Raw genomic sequence first — 19618 nt, 5'->3', positions numbered from 1 at the left:
TCACTTTGGTACCGAAATGGCCGGAATTCTTGCACAACCACAATCGACCCAAACATTACGTTCATCTCTGTATGCCCCGCCATTATTGTTGACCCATTTCTTGACCAAGGTTATCTCATCAACCTTATCATTGTAGGTCTAGACAGATACGAGATTTTTTTATCAGGGTCGGTTTTTCAATACTCTTTTAATTCGACTTCCGAATTTCATTTTGGGCCGGGTTGAGTCACATAAATGATGATAAACTTATCGTTGCAGTCAGTAAACTAAAAAGCTACAATAATGTTTTTAGGTTATCTTGACCATGAAAAGGTAATATAATTTAATAACCGTTTAGAAAGAATAACCGTGGTTATGCTAAATTAAATTCGAAATTCATTTTTTTTATTTGGCTTTTCACTTTGCATTTCATATGCAACATGTTTGAAAATGTTCCCTTTTATATCTAGATTTGTAGAAGATGAAAATGCTCCTTTTATATTGGTAATATGCCGGTTAATGTATGATTATATGCATACGCACATTACTCATGTTAAAAGTAAACATGTATCATTTTTCAGTCTCCATATGCATGCATGCAGTCTCTATATTACCTACATAGAAATGCTCTTTTATGTAAATCTGAGTCAAAATAGAATCACCTCACAAACAGGAATTTCCAAAAAACTATATTAACTAGAAGACCCGTTTTACGGCAAAGGGGTTAGGTAGGAATTTCCCGTTTCATGATAGTTAGCAACTTTTCAGTAAGCAGTCAAAGATAGAGAAACATAAGCTTCACATTTCAGTTATGGTTGTTGACGGTAGTATTGCACAGCTGTAATAGGTGTGTCCTCAAGCTGCACTCTTGCACCTGCTTTCATTCAACTTAAAGTCACTTCATTCTTTCTTAAATACATAATAAAAATAATAATAAATAATGTTGATGGTTACCTCCATGTGTGTCAGTCTTGACAAAAGATCCGCGCACCCATCGATCATAGAACGCTCATTTCTTGTTGTGTTTGCAAGTTCAGACGCCAATGTGTTCACATGCTCCACCTGTTTACAAGGTTTTGTTTTATAATACTTCCATACATGTATTGTTTACATGATATAGACACACACACTTGCTAATTAACAAAATGTGGAAGATTTTTTTATTTTTTGTTAGGAAATGAGTCACAGATATAACACTGAACTCATAAATATGAGACAGCGGGCATCAAAATTGATGTGTATTACAATGAAACATTAGAAACAATATATGTGCAATATGATAAGAAATATTATTAATAGAAATACAAATCTACTTGAAGAAACGTGGATCTACTCACTGGTAGCAGATCTACTTTCCTCGGGTGTGATTATACTATTTCACCGATGGTTCTTCTGGATCTGTATTCTTCCACCTACAAAATGAACAGCGCCGTTACTTACCCCTCAGAAAGGGACAGAGGGGTCCTCTTTGGGGTAACCCTCCGGCGTGAGAATCAGTATATTGTGGAGAAGATGATAATGTGTGAGTAAGTGAATCTCAAGAGTATTGCTGAATAGCTGAATACCCTCTGATTGTGAGACTGTGTGTTTGTATGTAACTGACTGTGAGTGAATGTAATTCAATATGATTGAATGTGATATCACTGCCTGTAACTGTCAATGATTGAGTATGAATGTGTCCATCAAAGTGGAGTTGATGCTGTATTTATAGTGCTAGGGTTTCCACTAATTGAGCTGAGATCAGATTAGGGTTTTGTTGGCCTCCTCTAATCGATTTGCGCCACGTGTCCTCGGAGACACCTGGTGCTTTTTCATTGGTTATAATCACGTGGTAACCCATGAGTCATGCTGAGCTGTCCACCTTTCATTTAGCAGCTGTCAACATCAGCATATCCTTATTCCTTAAAAAGATGCCTTCTGGAAGGTTGTCTGACGTGCACAATCAAGGTTGCCCTAATCCTGATTTGTATAAGGACGAGGTTGATTATGTGCACGTGTGATATGCGCCCATCCTGAGGATGCGCGAGGTCTTCTCTTTATTCTCACGCGCAGATGTGATATGCACGAGCATGTGATATGCGCCGCGCGCTGATGCGCTGCGCGCATATGTGATGCGCTAGCACATGTGTGCCTGGGCAGATGTGATATGCACGAGCATGTGATATGCGCCACGCGCTGATGCGCCGCGCGCATATGTGATGCGCGAGCATATGTGTGCCTGGGCATATGATGCCTGAGCATGTTTTGTATGCGCCATGCGCATAGGTTTTGGCTTTGTGCCTTCATAATGTCTTTATCTTGTGGGTTGACCCGCCTTGCTCGGTGTTGAGGCGGGTACATACCTCTTCAAGCCCCCCCAGTCTAATGTGTGTCTTATCTCGCGCGAGCGCGGTAAGATAGATATTAGACTTACTGATTTGGTCTTTTAACGGGTTTTTGTCGTTTTCTTGGTTGTTTACATCGTTGCGCGAAGTTCTATCCATTTGGTTGAAACGAAGGGTCCAAACACGTGGTTAGTTGGTGGTGACGTGCGCCGTAAACGTGTCAGACGTTTCGTGTACTCGAGGTGCTACAGTTGCCTTTCATGTCCCCTCACACAGCTGTCTTGAACACGTGTCGCGCTCGCATTGGTTAGCACCTGCGAGTGGGGGCGCGTCTCTGCTCCGTGGCAGGTCGGTTACATTTTTATGTCCCCTCAACAGTGTTAGGGACACGTGCCGCGCCCTCGTTGGCTTGCACCTGCGAGTGGTGGCGCGTGAAATCCGATCAGTTGCCACATTTCTCTCCCCTGGGCCTATAAAAGCAGGCCCTTAGGAAATTTTTATCTTCATCTTCATTGTTGCAAATTTTCGATTTTCTGCCTTTCACATTCTGATTTGAGTGTATTCATCGATTCGAATCCTCGATTATCTGCTGCTGCAGTTGTATGTCTGATAGTTCAGACTCGTCTATCCCCTCAATCACCTCTATTGCCTCTCGAAGACGCCGTGTGAAATCTGTGGTGATGTCGACATTGAAGCAAAAGGGGAAGGGGAAGAGGGTTGTTGAGACCACATCGGAGGAAGTAGGGAGGACCAAGGCCACCAAAAGGTGGAATGAAATCCCCTGCAAATTGAGGCAGGCCGATCTCGACAGCCTCATCGCCTCTCAGGGCTTTCCCACCCTGTTTGGCTGCATGTTGCCTGGGGCCGGGCAAACGGCGGCGGACCCGCCTGCCGGCTATATTTCGTTGTACACCCATTTTTTCACCCACTGCAACCTTCGTCTTCCGATGACAAGGTTTGTAGGCGCGGTGTTACGTTTTTTCGGGATTCATATATCCCAAGTCCATCCGTTTGGACTTGTGCGCATGACTCATTTCGAGTTCATGTGCAAATCACAGCGCGAGGAGCCCACCCCTCGGCGCTTTCAATTTTTTTACAAGCCCAAGATCCAAGATTCTTGGATCTCCTTTATTCCTCGCAGTCAGAAGGTGAAGTGCTCCACTGTTTCATTCAAGAGCCTTCATGACTGGTCTGAGAGGTTTTTTTACATAAGGGCTGGTGTAATCCCCATCCGCATGACGATGCGCGCGATCGATTCTGCGCCCGCGGATGCGGATGTTATTAAGAACCCAACCGGCGCCTGGGTTAAGAAACTGACCGCCGAACCATCCCCCGCCAAGAAAATTCGCGAGGAGGCGCTGGTGGGGGTCGGCATGAGTAAGCTGTGGGCCGACAGCGCGCTTGAGCCCGTTATCCAAGTCGACGGGTTGTGTAAGTTTACTTCATTTCTTTATTTCTTTTTCTGCGCGAACATAATTCTTTTGCTGATATCATTTGATTTGTTTTTGCGCAGTCACCAAGGATTATATCCACGCCGCTTATGATGATCAAGTGGAGGGTGGCTCCGTCGCGCTTGGCGCTGGAGAGGTTGGTTTCCCAGATCACTTCGATGACATGTTCATCCCAGTGGATCTGGAATTTGACTTCGATAGTGACGCGCCTGGTAAGCCTTCGCACTTATGGTTATTTCTTTAGAATACCAAAGTTTATTAACAGTTCTGTTGCTTGTATTTGCAGATGCGCTCGAAAACTATGAGCTGGAGCTCGCGGAAGAGGAGGAGGAGGAAGAGGAGGCGCCCCTACTAAAACGCAAAGCTAAGGGGAAATCTGGCGCAGGGGCCAGTAAGAAACAGAAGAAAGATGACACCCCTGTCGCTCATCCCCATGCTCAAACCAAGGGACCTAAGGAAACCCAAGTGTTTACCACCAAGGTTTCTTTAGCTTCCCTGCCTGTGAGAGTGGGCAGACCTCCTGTCCACTTGAGGTATGGTGGCGTCACCTCCTCCGTTCGCGCGGCTGAAGAGAGAAGCAGTGCCGCGCCTGCAACAGGTATACTTTGCTTATCTTCATCTGATTGAATTGTTATTAAACCTTTGCTCCTTTGAATGTTTGCAGGACCGGCAACGGTCGCAGATCAGCCGCAGGCGCCACAAGGTGCTAAGGCTGCGCCGGGGACTGCTTCGGAGTCCCCTGTTCTACCCTCTGAAAAGGGTAGAATGAACTTTATGGCGATGTTCGCCGCGCGAACAGAATTGCGCCAAGGTATGTTTTGCACATTTGTCTTCTGAATTTTTTCTTTTGGATTCAGTCATAAACCATTTTTCCTTGTTGATTTGTTCATAGGAGTTGTAGCTGGCGCACAAGTTGCTGGTGACACTCCTGGCGCCGTTGCCGGCGCCGCTGGTTCTGCTCCTGCTCCTGCTAGTGCTGAGTCTCCCCTTATTGGGATTACCAAGGAGCAGGAAACCGTATTGCGCGCCGAACTGGCGGCGTCGAGACCTCCCTCGCCTCCTCCTACACGCAGCCCTCCCCGCGAGACTGGTTTGGAGCCCTCCAGGTCGCAGGAGAAGAGGCCTATTGAAGAAGATGAGGAGGATGAGGGGGCTCAAGCTGAAGACTCCTTGGGAGACCGCGCCAGCCCTGCGATGCCACAAGAGTTCGCAGCGCAGACTTCTGGTGGGGCTGGCGCTGACTTTTCTGCTTCATCCCCGCAGGTATGTTTTAATTTGTTGCTCCGCTGCGCGTACCTCCATATAAGTATGTTTTATGACTTAGAACATTTCTTGTGTTTTGCAGGAAGGTGACCACGTTTACCGCCCGAGATGGAATATTAATGAAGACAGTTCCTTCCAATCCATGGGCGTATGCGAGGACTTCTGGGCTCATGCCGTGCCTCCTACTGAAAGGAGGTATCAGGAGGAGCTCACCCGCGCGGACTTGCTGAATGACCATATTTTTGCTGGGTCAGCTTTCTTTGCTGCCTCCCAGGAGCTTCGTCGTGATTATATTAAAGTACGCGATGCTCTTGTGGAAGCCCAGCGAGAGGCTAAGGTGGCCGCCTGGAACCTTTCTGATGCTCGCGCACGAGCTGAGAAACTCCAGGCGGAGCTCAGCGAAAACCGAGCAAGTGCCAACACCGCCTTTATCAAGCGCGGGCATGAGCTCCAAGCTGCGCGGGAGAAGCAGCAGGTGGCGGAGGCCGAAGTTGCCAAGTACGCGCGGAGAGTGCGTGTCTTGGAACAGCAGGCTGAGGCGCGTGACCAAGCTATTGTCCAGAGTATCACTGAGAAATCATCATTGGAGAGCGAGGTTGCGCGCCTGAAGAAGGAGTTGGCGGCCGCGCAGGCCGATAGAGATGAGGCCTTGGCGACGGCAGCGTCCAGCCAGGAAGCATTTAATGCTGCGCAGGCGGAGAAAGAAAAAATTTTGGCGGCATCAGCGTCTGATAAAGAGGAGCTAAAAAAGACCAAGGAAACTGTTGAGTTATTAAACTCCCAGGTTCCTGCCCTCGAGACGTCTGTTGTTGGCCTCGCGCAGGATCGCCAATGGCTGGTGTCACAGGGCATGACTCGTTGCGCTTTGGCGATGAAATATTCTGCCGAGTTTCAGGCCCTTGTGATGGACTGCAATGCTGTCGCGCGCTTGGTGGGTCGCGCTGAAGGGTTTACGGATGGGTATGAATATGGCATGTTGAAGAAGAACCCATCCGAGTACCCTTACAAGAGCGACGCGGCCTGCGCGGACATGGCCGCGGTGGGGGAGAAGTACATGAATACTCCCATCCCCATCCTTATGCAGGTACGTCGACCTTAATGAGTTTTTCTTGATTAATTTTCCAAGTGTTTTGTACTCAATACTTTTCTAATGATTTGCAGATAGCTGCGCTTGCTGACCAGCCCGACCTCGGCGCGCTAAAGAAATTGCTCGATGAATGCGAGAGGGCTGGTAGCGATGATGGTGGCGCGGGGGATGTTGCCCCTGCCAGCGGCTCTGGCGCTGCGAAAGAACCTGCTCCTGACACCGTCGTAATAGAAGACTCCAATGAGGAGGAAGAACTTGACTATGGTCAGTTCGGAGATGAGGAGCGGGCCGCGCCAGATGCTGAAGGAGATGATGAGGGTGATGAAGCGGCTGACGTCGACGTGGAGACTTGAGAAGCCCTTCATCAAATTTTATATTATTTTTTTTTTATACTTGTAATTTGTAACTCATCATACTTGTAAATTTCAATGCTATGGAATGAAACTTGTTTTCTCTTTTTCTCATCTTGCGCATTTCCATTCATCTCTTCATGTTTGCTTGTATAGATATAAGACATGCTTGCACGTTAAAATAAGAACAAGGTTGTAAGGAAATTATTCACTTAACCATAGTCCTATTTTGTAAGTGGTTTCGCAGTATCTTGTTTATGCTGACATGCGCGATATCTTTTCTCAATTCCCTTTTTTGCGCGTCGTTGTCGCGCGGTTTTTATATGGGAGTATGAGTTTTAGCCATTACATGTCAGCATGTGTTACTCAGATATCCACTATGATTCCGCGCGCGACCTCGACCTGAGACCTTAACAACTATGATATGGCATGTACTTTGCCTTAGTTGTGTTTAAGGATTTTTATGATCAGGCTGCGCGGGATGTAAGATGGATGTTTGTGAGTGTTTTGAGCTAAGGCTCTTTGTTTTGGGCTAAGGCCCTGACGTTTTTAGAGTTAAGACTCATTAAAGTGTTTGAGCTAAGGCTCGTAGGTTTGGGCTAAGGCCCTGACGTTTTAGAGTTAAGACTCGTTAACGCGTTTGAGCTAAGGCTCGCGCATGTATGTTTTACTTCGTTTTATTTTGTTTTTGAAGTCAATATAGTGTTGTCATATTGCTCCAAATTAATAAAGGAAGTGTGAAACATGTATGCAAAGGTAATAGAACAAATATTGAAAGATAGCGCGAATCATCATTCATGATGGCTTAAAAGCCTTGATTACATATTTGAACTTTTACATGAAGCATTTTCTAAGCTGTGCCGCGTTCCATGCGCGAGGTATCTTTTTTCCATTCAAATCTTTTAAAGTGTACGCGCCTTTCCCCAAATCTTCTGAAATTTGATAAGGTCCCTCCCAATTGGGGGACATTTTTCCTGGGGGTATCGCGCGGCTAGCTTCATTGTTTCGAAGGATAAAATCATTTTTCTTGAAGTGGCATTATTTAACGCGCTGATTATAATATTTTTCCAGCTTTTTCTTGTATTTGGCTTCATTGATGATAGCCGCTTCTCTGCGTCCTTCAAGCAAGTTGAGGTCCAATCTTCTTTCGCGCTCGTTATCAGTCTTGCTCATCATGAGTACCCTATGGGATGGGCATCCAATTTCTGCTGGGATCATAGCCTCTGTCCCATAGGTTAGGCTTAACGGGGATTCGCCATTGCTAGTTTTGCTTAATGTCCTGTGCGCCCACAGGACATTAGGTAACTCTTCGACCCAAGAATGAGATTCTCCCTCCAACCTTTTCTTCAGCCCATTTAACAAACTTTGATTCGCGCGCTCCACCTGGCCATTCCCTTGAGGGTGGTAGACCGAAGTGAAGATTTGGTTGATGTGCAATTCTTTGAGCCAGCTGGATATCTTCCTGTCAGTGAATTGTTTGCCATTGTCGCTCACAATTTCCATAGGAAGGCCAAAACGGCAAATGATGTGGCTCCAGATAAATTGCTTCATCACCTCAGCTGTGATTTTTGTTAGTGGCTTGGCCTCAACCCATTTTGTGAAATAGTCTATCGCCACTACCAAAAATTTCACTCGCCCTTGCGCTTGCGGCAGGGGCCCCACAATATCAATGGCCCATTTGTGGAAAGGCCATGCAGAGGTCACCGGAATCAAGTTGTTCTTTGGCCGCATGGTGTTTGGCGCGTAGCTCTGACATGCCTTGCATTTTTGGATTTCTTTTAGCGCATCCAAGTACATGCCTGGCCAATTGTAGCCTGAGCTCATTGCCTTGGCAACCACCATGCGCGGGCCAGCGTGTATTCCGCAGATTCCTTAGTGAATCTCCCTAATCACATAGCTTGCTTCTTCAGCATCCAGGCATTTCATGAGCGGTCCAAGGTAAGAGCGTCGATATAATGTACCATCAAGTAGTTCATAGTTCTGCGCCTTGTGTCTTATCTTTCTCGCCTGTGCGCGTTCGTCCGGTAACTTCCCCTCCTTCAGGAATTCCATTATTGGAGTTATCCAAGATGAAGGGGTTGTTTGACTTACAAGGACAGATTGCGTTTGCACTGACGGGTTGCTCATCACTTCCACCCTGACATCTTTGCCAAAGTGATCAAAATTAGTTGATGCCATCTTACTCAACGCGTCAGCGGACTTGTTTTCGCTGCGCGAGATGTGTATGATTTTGAAGAAGTCAAACTGCTCAACGAGCTTTTTTGCCTGCTCTAGATATAGAGGCATGGTGTTCTCCTTGGCATCATAAAGGTCATTGACCTGTGCAGCTACCAAGTAAGAATCAACATGGGCCTCTAGCCTTTTAACTCCAAACTTGCGCGCAATGCGCAGACCAGCCAGCAGGGCTTCATACTCAGCCTCATTGTTGGTACTCTTGAAGTCCAACCTAATAGCATAAGTATACTCATGATTATCAGGGTCCACCAGTTTGAGGCCTGCGCCGGACCCTTCGCTGTTGGAGGCTCCATCAGTGAATAGCCTCCAAACATCTTCTTCATCATTTGCTCGCGGAGGATCTACCTCGCGCTGAGCTTCTTCAATCTTTCCCTCTGGGATTTCCGTGATGAAATCCGCTAAAACTTGACCCTTAATTGCTGGACGTGGCTTATAAGTGATCGTGTGTTCACCCAATTCCAGCGCCCACTTTGTCAGCCTTCCGGAGAGCGCGGGGCGTCGCAAGACTTGCTGGATGTTATAACCTGTCAGAACTTCAATCGGATGACCATTGAAGTATCTGTGAAGCTTGCGCGACGCGTGTGTTAGTGACAAAACTAACTTTTCCATGATGTAATAGCGCGTCTCAGGGTCTGTCAGCACCCGACTCACATAGTATATTGGCGTTTGGATCCCCTTGCGATCCACCAATAATACTGCGCCGATGGCGCGGTCTCCAGCTGACAGGTACAATGTAAGGGTTTCGCCAGGAAGTGGAGCTGTTAGCGCGGGCAGCTTTATGAGACATTCTTTTATCTCACTGAAAGCTTGCTCAGCCTCAGGCGTCCACTTGAATTGGCTCTTCTTTAAGCAGTTCTTCAAAGTGTTAACGAATGGAGTAGATTTGCTGGCGTGATTCGCTAGGAACCTGTTGATTGACACCAATCTACCATTCAGCTTCTGAACCTCTTTCATGGTGGATGGTGAAGGCATGTCAAGGATGGCTTCCACCTTTTCAGGGTTCACCTTGAAACCATCCTTAGTGACCATTACACCAAGAAATTTCCCCTCTTCCGCGCCAAAAGTACATTTGCTCAGGTTGAGTTTCATGTTAACTTCCGTTAGGCGCTGAAGAGTTTCCTCGATGTCTTTGAGCATTTGTCTCTCCTCCCTGCTCTTGATCACCAAATCATCGACGTAGACTTCTAGATTTCTTCCGATTTGTTCACTGAAAACCGAATCCATAAGTCTCTGATAGGTGGCGCCCGCATTCTTTAAACCAAAGGGCATTTTTGTGTAACAAAAAACACCCTTGTCGGTTCTGAAGGCAGTCTTGTCTTCGTCCTGTGGTGCCATTTGAATCTGGTGATAGCCTTTGTAGGCATCCAGGAAACATTTGAGCTTGAATGGCGCCACGGAGTCCACCTTTGCGTCGATGTTTGGGAGGGGGTAACAGTCTTTCGGACATGCTTTGTTGAGGTCCTTGAAGTCAATACACATCCTCCATGACCCGTTGCTTTTCTTTACCATCACAGGATTGGCTACCCACGTCTGGTATCGGATCGGGCGGATGATGTTTGCGCGCAACAGGTCCTCCACTTGCTCATTCATGGCCTTCGCCTTTTCATCCCCCATGATTCTCTTTTTCTGAGCAATTGGCTCCACCGACTTGAACGTGTTAAGAGAATGTTGCGCCAAGTCTCGCGGGACCCCCGTCATATCGGAGTGTTGCCACGCGAAAACCGACGTGTATTTTGTGAGCAACCTTTTCATTCTCAATCTCGTTTCGTCTGAAATGGTAGCGCCAATTGTGACCGTTTGCTCTGGGAATTTTGGGTTTAAAATCCACTTCTCTGGCGCATTGTCCGCCATTGGAAGTTTCATTCTCCCTTCCCGTGGCGTACTTGTCACTGCGCACAAATGATCGCGGTAAACAAATGTTACGCCTGTTGGTGTAGGGAACCCCAATGCGCCATGCGCTGGCGACGGTACAGCATTAAATTGGGCAATCGTTCCCCTACCCAGGATCATATTGTGGCATGACGTGGTTGGCAAGAGCAAGAAGTTGACAACTTCGGCTCGCTTGTGCTCATCATCCCCCATAGTTAGTTCAAACTGAATCTGGCCTAGGGGATGGATGATTTCATTTGAAACACCACAGATTGGTGCGTTCACAATTTCGAGCCGCGCTTGGTCTGCCGGGTCCAACTTTCTGAAACATTGCTCATACATAATGTCAGATTCGCTTCCAGTGTCCACCAGGACCTTTGACACTTCGTAATGAGCAATGTGTGTGGTGATGACGAGAGGACTGCTTATTGAAGGGCCTCCCCTGATTCTTGGGAAGATGACTTGCTGCTCGCGCCAATCTCCGTGGATTTGCGCGCTTCTCTTTTTTGACGTCTGCCCTTGTCGTCCCCCCTCAGCCACACAGATTCTTTTGTACTTCTTGCTGGCAGAGGCTCCTTCCGGTTGCTCATCTTCTATTCTTTGGTTTTTCACCAAGTGAGCCAGCCTGCCTGATTTTACATCCTTCTCGATCGCATCCTTTAAATGATGGCATGCGTCGGTGTTGTGGCCCGGGGACCTGTGAAATTCACAATATTTGCCACTGTTTTGCGGTCCCTTGTAGTGTAGTTGCTTGGGGGGCTTGAATTGAACATTCTCAGTACTTAATACCTGTGAAGGTGTTTTAGTGAGGGGTGTCCATATTCTTGGCAGAGGTCTGCTAGGATCTCTGCCGCCCTCCCTCTTGTCACCCTCCCCGCGATTACGAACATCTTTTTGGGGATGGGGTGAGCTTGGTTGCGCTTGTTTTTCCGCGGAAGAAAAACTTGTTGGCTGCAACCTGGACCATACAGAGTTCTGTTTGGCCCTCTTCTCTTTGCTGCGCGGTGATTCTGCCTGATGCGCTCTTTCTCTTGCCCTATCTTGGGCAATCTGTTTTTCATTTCTCGCGAAAACTCGCGATGCCTCCATTAACTTGGCCCACGTGGTGGGCATGCCATCTTTGCTCACGAGAGCTCTTCGTAATTGATCACTGCGCGCGCCTTGTATAAAGGCCACGCGCAGGAGTTGCTCGGTTATACCTCCGATTGCCAGAGACTCCTGATTGAACCGAGTGATGTAATCTTCAATCGTTTCATCATTCCTGCGTACGCAGTGCATGATGTCATCAGGATCGCGCGTGTGCCTGCGCTGCTGTACGAAGTGGGCTTGGAACTTTTCTAATAGTTCCTCGAACCCATCAATTTGCCCAGTCGGCAAGCTCTCGAACCATACTCGCGCCGCGCCCGTTAGGCAGCGAGCAAACATATGACACCATGTTGGCATCGTCCAGCTCTCCAGGTTTCCCGTGTTGTAAAAACCTTGCAAGAAATCGTCTGGATCTGTCGTGCCGTCATACTTACCCAGACCACTTGGCATCTTGGTCTTGTGCTGGATGGGAGCCTGCGCGATGCGCGCAGTGAACTTTGAGTGTTTCACCAAGATGGCTGGTCTGTAAGGTGTGGTTACGTCCACTTGCCCTCTGACTGGTGGGCTGTACGACATGTGCAGATCCAGATCGGCTCTGGCTCCAGGCGCCATGTTCACAGGCGCGCGGAGCTGTGAGCCTCCTGCATGAGTATCCCGCGTCTTCCTCATGCTATGCACTTCTTCATCACTGAACTCAGTGTGTGCAGTGTGAACAGAATGTCCTTCTTCCGGCGCGCGCGGCCTTTTTGTAGTCTGCTTATCAAAAGCTTGCCTTTGTGTTTGGTCGGCTAGCTTCTTCTGCTTGACCATTTCATTGTACTTTTCCATCAGACGCCGCTGCTCGTTTATGAGCCATTCATTCGGATCATTTGTTTCTTCTTCTGGACCCATTGGTCCTTTCAATTTCGCGCCGGCCATATTTTGTAACGTGAGATCGTCTGGAGGAGTTTCAGTCTGGCCGTGAGGGGTTGTGACGAAGGGACGGCTGCTGGTGGTACGCGTAGAATCACGCGGAACCCTCAGAACCTGCTGTCCGTCGTTAACACCCTCACGTTCAATATCCTCCAGAGCTTGATCAACGTTACGAACGCCAGAAACCATGGTGAATGATTTTTTTTTTTTTTTTTTTTTTTTGTAGATCTGATGAGATCTGATTGCCGATGTCCCACGGATGGCGCCAATGAAGAAACGTGGATCTACTCACTGGTAGCAGATCTACTTTCCTCGGGTGTGATTATACTATTTCACCGATGGTTCTTCTGGATCTGTATTCTTCCACCTACAAAATGAACAGCGCCGTTACTTACCCCTCAGAAAGGGACAGAGGGGTCCTCTTTGGGGTAACCCTCCGGCGTGAGAATCAGTATATTGTGGAGAAGATGATAATGTGTGAGTAAGTGAATCTCAAGAGTATTGCTGAATAGCTGAATACCCTCTGATTGTGAGACTGTGTGTTTGTATGTAACTGACTGTGAATGAATGTAATTCAATATGATTGAATGTGATATCACTGCCTGTAACTGTCAATGATTGAGTATGAATGTGTCCATCAAAGTGGAGTTGATGCTGTATTTATAGTGCTAGGGTTTCCACTAATTGAGCTGAGATCAGATTAGGGTTTTGTTGGCCTCCTCTAATCGATTTGCGCCACGTGTCCTCGGAGACACCTGGTGCTTTTTCATTGGTTATAATCACGTGGTAACCCATGAGTCATGCTGAGCTGTCCACCTTTCATTTAGCAGCTGTCAACATCAGCATATCCTTATTCCTTAAAAAGATGCCTTCTGGAAGGTTGTCTGACGTGCACAATCAAGGTTGCCCTAATCCTGATTTGTATAAGGACGAGGTTGATTATGTGCACGTGTGATATGCGCCCATCCTGAGGATGCGCGAGGTCTTCTCTTTATTCTCACGCGCAGATGTGATATGCACGAGCATGTGATATGCGCCGCGCGCTGATGCGCTGCGCGCATATGTGATGCGCTAGCACATGTGTGCCTGGGCAGATGTGATATGCACGAGCATGTGATATGCGCCACGCGCTGATGCGCCGCGCGCATATGTGATGCGCGAGCATATGTGTGCCTGGGCATATGATGCCTGAGCATGTTTTGTATGCGCCATGCGCATAGGTTTTGGCTTTGTGCCTTCATAATGTCTTTATCTTGTGGGTTGACCCGCCTTGCTCGGTGTTGAGGCGGGTACATACCTCTTCACTACTAATTTTAAATAGAAAATCATATAAAGTGAATAAGACATACAACTAGAATGAGAAAAATACATATATGAGTAAGAATCACAGCCTTGAACAGAAGTTTTAATCATCGAACCGAACCAAATAAGATGAGTGTTTAAGTGAATTGAATAACTAAATAAGAATTGGGCTCAGTTTCGCTATAAACTGAATACAACTGATTTCAACTATAAATCAGTTACTTGAGTCGACTTATAGTTGAAACCGGTTTTATTCGGTTGAAGTCAGTTCGTTCGATTTTTAACAAAATCCGAACTGCATCCTTATTCAGTTATTCAGATTGGTTGAACACTTAACTTATTCGGTTCGGTTTTCAGTTACTGAACAGAATAACCCGAATTAAATGAAAACTGATCCGATGAACACTCATGGGCCTTATTTTAAAACTGTTTGAATAACACTAAGCAATCAAAAAACTAAAAAAGAGTGTATTCTGCCTGAGATTTTTGGATACCATATCTTCGGTAACAAAACCAAAACTTCATAAAATTTACCATTTTTAGATATCAGTTTCTTCAGGAACTTAACTAAACTTTATCATACAAAATTACTTTCCAATATTCAAACTAAGGGTGCAAATTTCAGACACTACACAAACCTTATATGTAATTCGCAGGTTTGGGTTTATCTAAACGCATTTGGGTTAGTTTCGGGTTAAAGAATGTCAACAAACCTTTGTTACTAAAGGGCGTATTACTGATGCCATCGGATGCATCACATCATCCGCCAAACGGATAGCATCTTTTAAACTTTGGACATTCACCTGTAAAAGTAACAAAAGTTATCAATACTTTTCATAACATTCAAAGCCACAACATGAAACCTCAAGAATAATTATTTTGTATACGCATAAAACACAAGATACCTTTGTACCATCAACAAGTGGCAGGCGAAGGGTGCTAGACTCCAAAGCCACAATAATCTCAGACAAAGAAACAATGTGATCCCTCTCAAGTTGATCACACTCCTCCAAATATGGCATCTGAAGTATTACAAATAGATACAATCATAAGACTGAAACTAGGACAAATGGCTGTACAGCATAATCATGATATAAATGAAGTGATAATTTGAAAATTCACACTCTTGCCTGATTCTTGAGGACATTGTACAGCTTCAAGTTCTGGCTCAACTTTTGTATCTCAATTTGTTTGGATATGACCGATTGTCGTATTTTTGATATAGCCACCCGCATATCATATAGACTTTTCTGTAACAGACTGTAACATTAGACAAAACAAAGTAATTATATCAAAAAGGACACGCACTAGTAGTTACCTCAGCAGTTGCTCTCTGAGCCAGCATAGCAGCATCTGCTCTTGCATTTGCAAACCGCCACTGCAAATGCTTATTGTGCAGCAGTCTCAAGGTGTGCGCATCATCAATGGCGCTATCTCCTACTTTTCCCCTCCTAATTTTATCAGAAAATCCAAGAACCGAAGGCGTGTTGCCCATATGATTATTATTAAACCCTACTCCACCCCGTGCTCTTGTCGGACTTGGCATACTTCTCGATAGAGACACTTGAGGTGAAACAGGTTCCGACTGTACCCTGCGGAGACGATTAGCACTGTCTTGCCTAAATCTAGCTGGCACCATAAGGCGGCCAGGTGTCGCACCTCTGATGGTGCTACCAGAGGCGACACTCTCACGATCCGAACTATCAGAATCACTAAAAAACTTATCAACGGTCTTATTATTTTTATTATTATTATTATAATCCGGTTCGTTAGGTTTCAATTTAGTCTCACTAATCATAGACTTCTGTAAACTCCTAACAGCACTAACAGTTCCAGATCCACTCAATTTCATATCCTCATTAGTAAAATCCGCACTCCTATTACTAACACTCGATCTCGCAGGCCACCGTTGCTGATCAACCGCCTTCGGAGTCATTAACTTCCTAACCGGAGTCACATTCCTCCTATCCGGTGCACAATGTCTTAAACCAGTATTATAACCAGTAGACTGTGAATTCGATACCTTACTTACCGTCACCGGTTGCGCTTGAAACGAAACCGATAAGCTCCTCACCGGCGTAGCCATTAACATCTTCGCCGCTACCGACTTCTCACCAGTAGTCACAGGACGACGTCGTTCTGTCGACATAGCTCGTCTACTATTACTCATCGTCGATAACGGCGTCATCAGATTAGACGACGTAACTAACGGCGACGGAAACGGTCTCATCCGCGCAGAAACAGAATGCGAAGATGACGTCATCGTGACGGAAGCATTAGCGTTAGAATTATCAGTAAGAGACAAGTAACGTGAACTTACCTCTCTGGATTTCATCCGACGTGGCATCGGAACATTGTTTTTATTATTATCAGCGTCAGAAGGTAACAACGGCGTACGCTTCGGTTTCGCCGGAGACGGAGGTCGTGATAATGCTACCTTAGGGTTTGGAGTAGCCACCATTATATTATTAAACTAAATGATTAATTCAGCATTTAGGTTTGAGCAAATTAATAATAAATTCAAAAGGTATGATGAGTTTAAATAAAGAGAGAGAGAGAGAGAGAGAGTTGTAGTGTGAAATTAATGTGGAATTTAGAGATAACCGACGGCGGAGGCGGTGGTAGGGGACCGGAATGTGAGCGTTACAGTACGCCGGCGAGAAGAATGCGTGGCAGCGGGTTTTACTTTAGGGAAGATTGAATATTGAGCAGAGAATGTAACTGTCGTTGCTGACTCGGAACACGTGTGTATGTAGGTGCGTCATATATAATTTATTTGTTATTTTCTTCTTGTTATTTGAAGCATGCTAACAATAACTTTTTCAACTCGTCAATCCTTATTACGGAGTATAATTTTATTATTGTATTCGGTCGGTGTTTGAATGCAGACTCTAGTGATAATGTAACGATTATGAATGTTTATGATTTGGTTTGAAACCTTAAAATCGTTAAGCTGGTCATCGGTTAGGTTTCACGGTTTGTTTTTTTTCTTTCACTTTCGGTTTCAGTTTTCAATGATTCGGTTTCGATTTTCGAAGACATAAAATTGTTACTAACGGTTTAACTCACGGGTTATACTTAAAACCTATTAAAAACCGGGTCGTAATTCGTAAACATTCAGACGTAACATGTTATATAGATATATTAAAGCCTTTTTGGGTTGGTATCATTTTATCAAAGTATACATAAAACACCTAAGTTAAAGTTTAGGAATGTGGTATATTAAAATTCGATTTTGAGTATAATAATGGAAATAAAAAATACCTTATTAAAAACTGAAATTAGTAGGTACGAATATTTATAGTGTCCATCAAAATAGTCACGAGCAATGTAACGTATTTGTAAAACAACATTTAGTTACATCTTTCGGACACTCCAAAGATAAATGATGGGCAACCACCAACTATGAAATCACATTGGTTCAACTTGATTATTTCTTTCTGTACATCCCAATTTAATACAAATTGAATAAATGAGGAGAGAATTACTCCTTTAATATATACATGGATACAATTTGACTAAATAACAACACTTTAAAGAATTAATGGTGTAGGAGGATATTACTCGAAGAGTTACGTCATTTCCTAATACCAACCATCATTAAAAAAATCAATCAGATATTATATTTTGGTTATGACTTGTAAATATATGTATTTGCATTTTCTAACTTATTTATTTACACCGGTTGCTTTTAATCAGTGTGTACGGCAAGAATTTGGTCGGTATTGATTAGACTCAAGTGTTACGGTAAAGACGGGTAAGAATTCGATTGGTATTGGGTTGGTTCGTTATGGTAATTCTTATGAAAATTTATTATTATTGTTAATCATCCGCGTGACAGATGTTACACGCCCGTGTTGACATGTTTGTCTAGATTGATGCCACCCACCTGGTAATGTACCAGAAACATGCCCATGTCAAGCCAAATTTCACAAGCAACCTGTGTCTTGTTGCTGCTTGTGTGCCTAGACTGTTGCAACCCACACGGTACACCAACACGAATTTATTCTGAAACTTGTATCGACCTTAGATGCATTTGGTTGGAACGATTATATGTGTTAGTACAAAATGGTCAGGTTTCTAAATACTTGCCAGTTATTACAAGAACACTATATATAAATAAAAGAAAAAAAAAACCCTTCCTAATTTTTTATGCAATCAAACCAATTCCTTTTTATAATTATTACCAACAAAACATTATGTTAGTTGGCTTCATAAAACTTGTATTGAACAAATGATATACGGAGAGAGGGTGTGCATTACAAATCCAAATTCAAGTAACGGATCAGAAAAAAAGGGGGTGTTTGTCTATCAGATCCACCATAATTAGAGGCATGCTACGATGGTTATGATAAGCAGATCACTAAAAGGAACAAAATGTTAGGGCCGTAAACGAGTCGAGCCGAGCCAGAGTGTGTTCGAGCTCGAGCTTGAACATAATCGAGCTCGGCTCGTTTTTTCTATCAAGCTGAAAAATCGAGCTTGAGCTCGGCTCGTTTAAAGCTCGAGCCGAGCTCGAGCTCGTCGAGCCAGCCTCCTTTAATTTTTTTTTAATTTTAAATTTTTATTTTACAAATTTTGATATATAAAAGACAAAAAAATATAATTTTAACATACATATTATATAAAAATTATAAATTAGAGAATTTATAACTTTATATGTTTTATTTTTGTTATTCTTTTATAAGGTTTTAAGTATTGAGTGACATAATATATGTATAAATATGATATTACTATATATAGATATTAAAATTTAGGGTTTAATCTAAACGAGCCGAGCTAACGAGTCGAGCCAAAACTGAGCCACGAGCCGAGCTGACCCTGGCTCGAGCTCGACTCGTTTAGAAATCGAGCCGAGCTAATTTAGAATCGAGCTTTTTCGAGCCGAGCTTTTTTCGAGCTATTTTCAAGCGAGTTTCGAGCGAGCCGCGGACTTTTTGAACAACTCTACAAAATGCTAAGACCATATGCAGTCATAGTGGCTCATCATTGGACATTTTGCGTCATGTAGCGCACAATCAGAGTTTTAGTTTTTTGAAAACAGAGGGTGTAGCCATAACTATCCACCCTTGGACATTTTGTGCCATGTGGATCTCAGTCGTGTATTTTTTTTTAAATAATATTTCATTAAATAATTAAATATTAAATTAAAAAACTACATTAAATTTAAAAATAAAAACTACATTAAAATAAAAAAATACATTATATTTAAAAATAAAAATTACAAAAATAATAATAATAAGACTAAATGTTGTATATTTTAACCACTTTTGCTAGCTCAAGTGGCCAGCTAAATGATGGGTAAGAGCTTGATGCCGGTTGGCCTCTCAAGTTCGAATCTTGATGGCGACACGAGTTTTCTATTAGAGTGTCCCTTTCTAGAGAGTTTGCTCTTGTGGGCGGACAACTACTGTCAAGTGGCAGGGGGCTCGAAATTTTCTCGTGAAACGCCTAGCCAAGCTCGGATGCCAAGCGTGGGCCCGGTTAAGACTACATAGTCTTGGCCCGAGTGGGGCGGTTGGGGCTCTCTCCGAGAGCTGTGGCTGAATATTCAACCACTATGAAAGTCACCGTTCAAAAAAAATGTTGTATATTTCAAAAATTTTATGTTGCCGAATTGCTTTTAGAGATTGGACTCTCGGGTCGTCTTCGGATCTCGATTGTTAAAACATCGATGTCGTTGTCCAATTCCTTCATTTTATGCACTTCGACGGCGTCCATATTTACTTGAAGACGTTGAGCTCAAAGTTCTTGTATACC

At 44.4% G+C, this 19618-nt stretch overlaps 1 protein-coding gene across 1 annotated transcript; it reads right to left on the bottom strand.

Moving 5' to 3' along the window:
* Positions 1-784: 784 nt before the first annotated feature.
* LOC143545882 (QWRF motif-containing protein 2-like) lies at positions 785-16525 on the bottom strand. Its single transcript, XM_077037675.1, has 6 exons — positions 15177-16525; positions 14989-15108; positions 14764-14880; positions 14572-14661; positions 934-1041; positions 785-853 (listed from the first exon to the last, which is right to left on the bottom strand). The coding sequence occupies exons 1-6, from the start codon at positions 16317-16319 to the stop codon at positions 785-787; spliced, it is 1647 nt and encodes a 548-aa protein (XP_076893790.1). The 5' UTR covers positions 16320-16525.
* Between the last annotated feature and the right edge of the window lie 3093 nt (positions 16526-19618).

The sequence above is a fragment of the Bidens hawaiensis genome, unplaced genomic scaffold (assembly GCF_021521415.1).
Source record: "Bidens hawaiensis isolate Kalapana, Puna unplaced genomic scaffold, B.hawaiensis_p1.1 tig00014095_1, whole genome shotgun sequence".
Lineage (NCBI taxonomy): Eukaryota > Viridiplantae > Streptophyta > Magnoliopsida > Asterales > Asteraceae > Bidens > Bidens hawaiensis.
The sequence above is the reverse complement of the archived record's forward strand: the minus strand, read 5'-3'. Positions and strand labels throughout refer to the sequence as shown.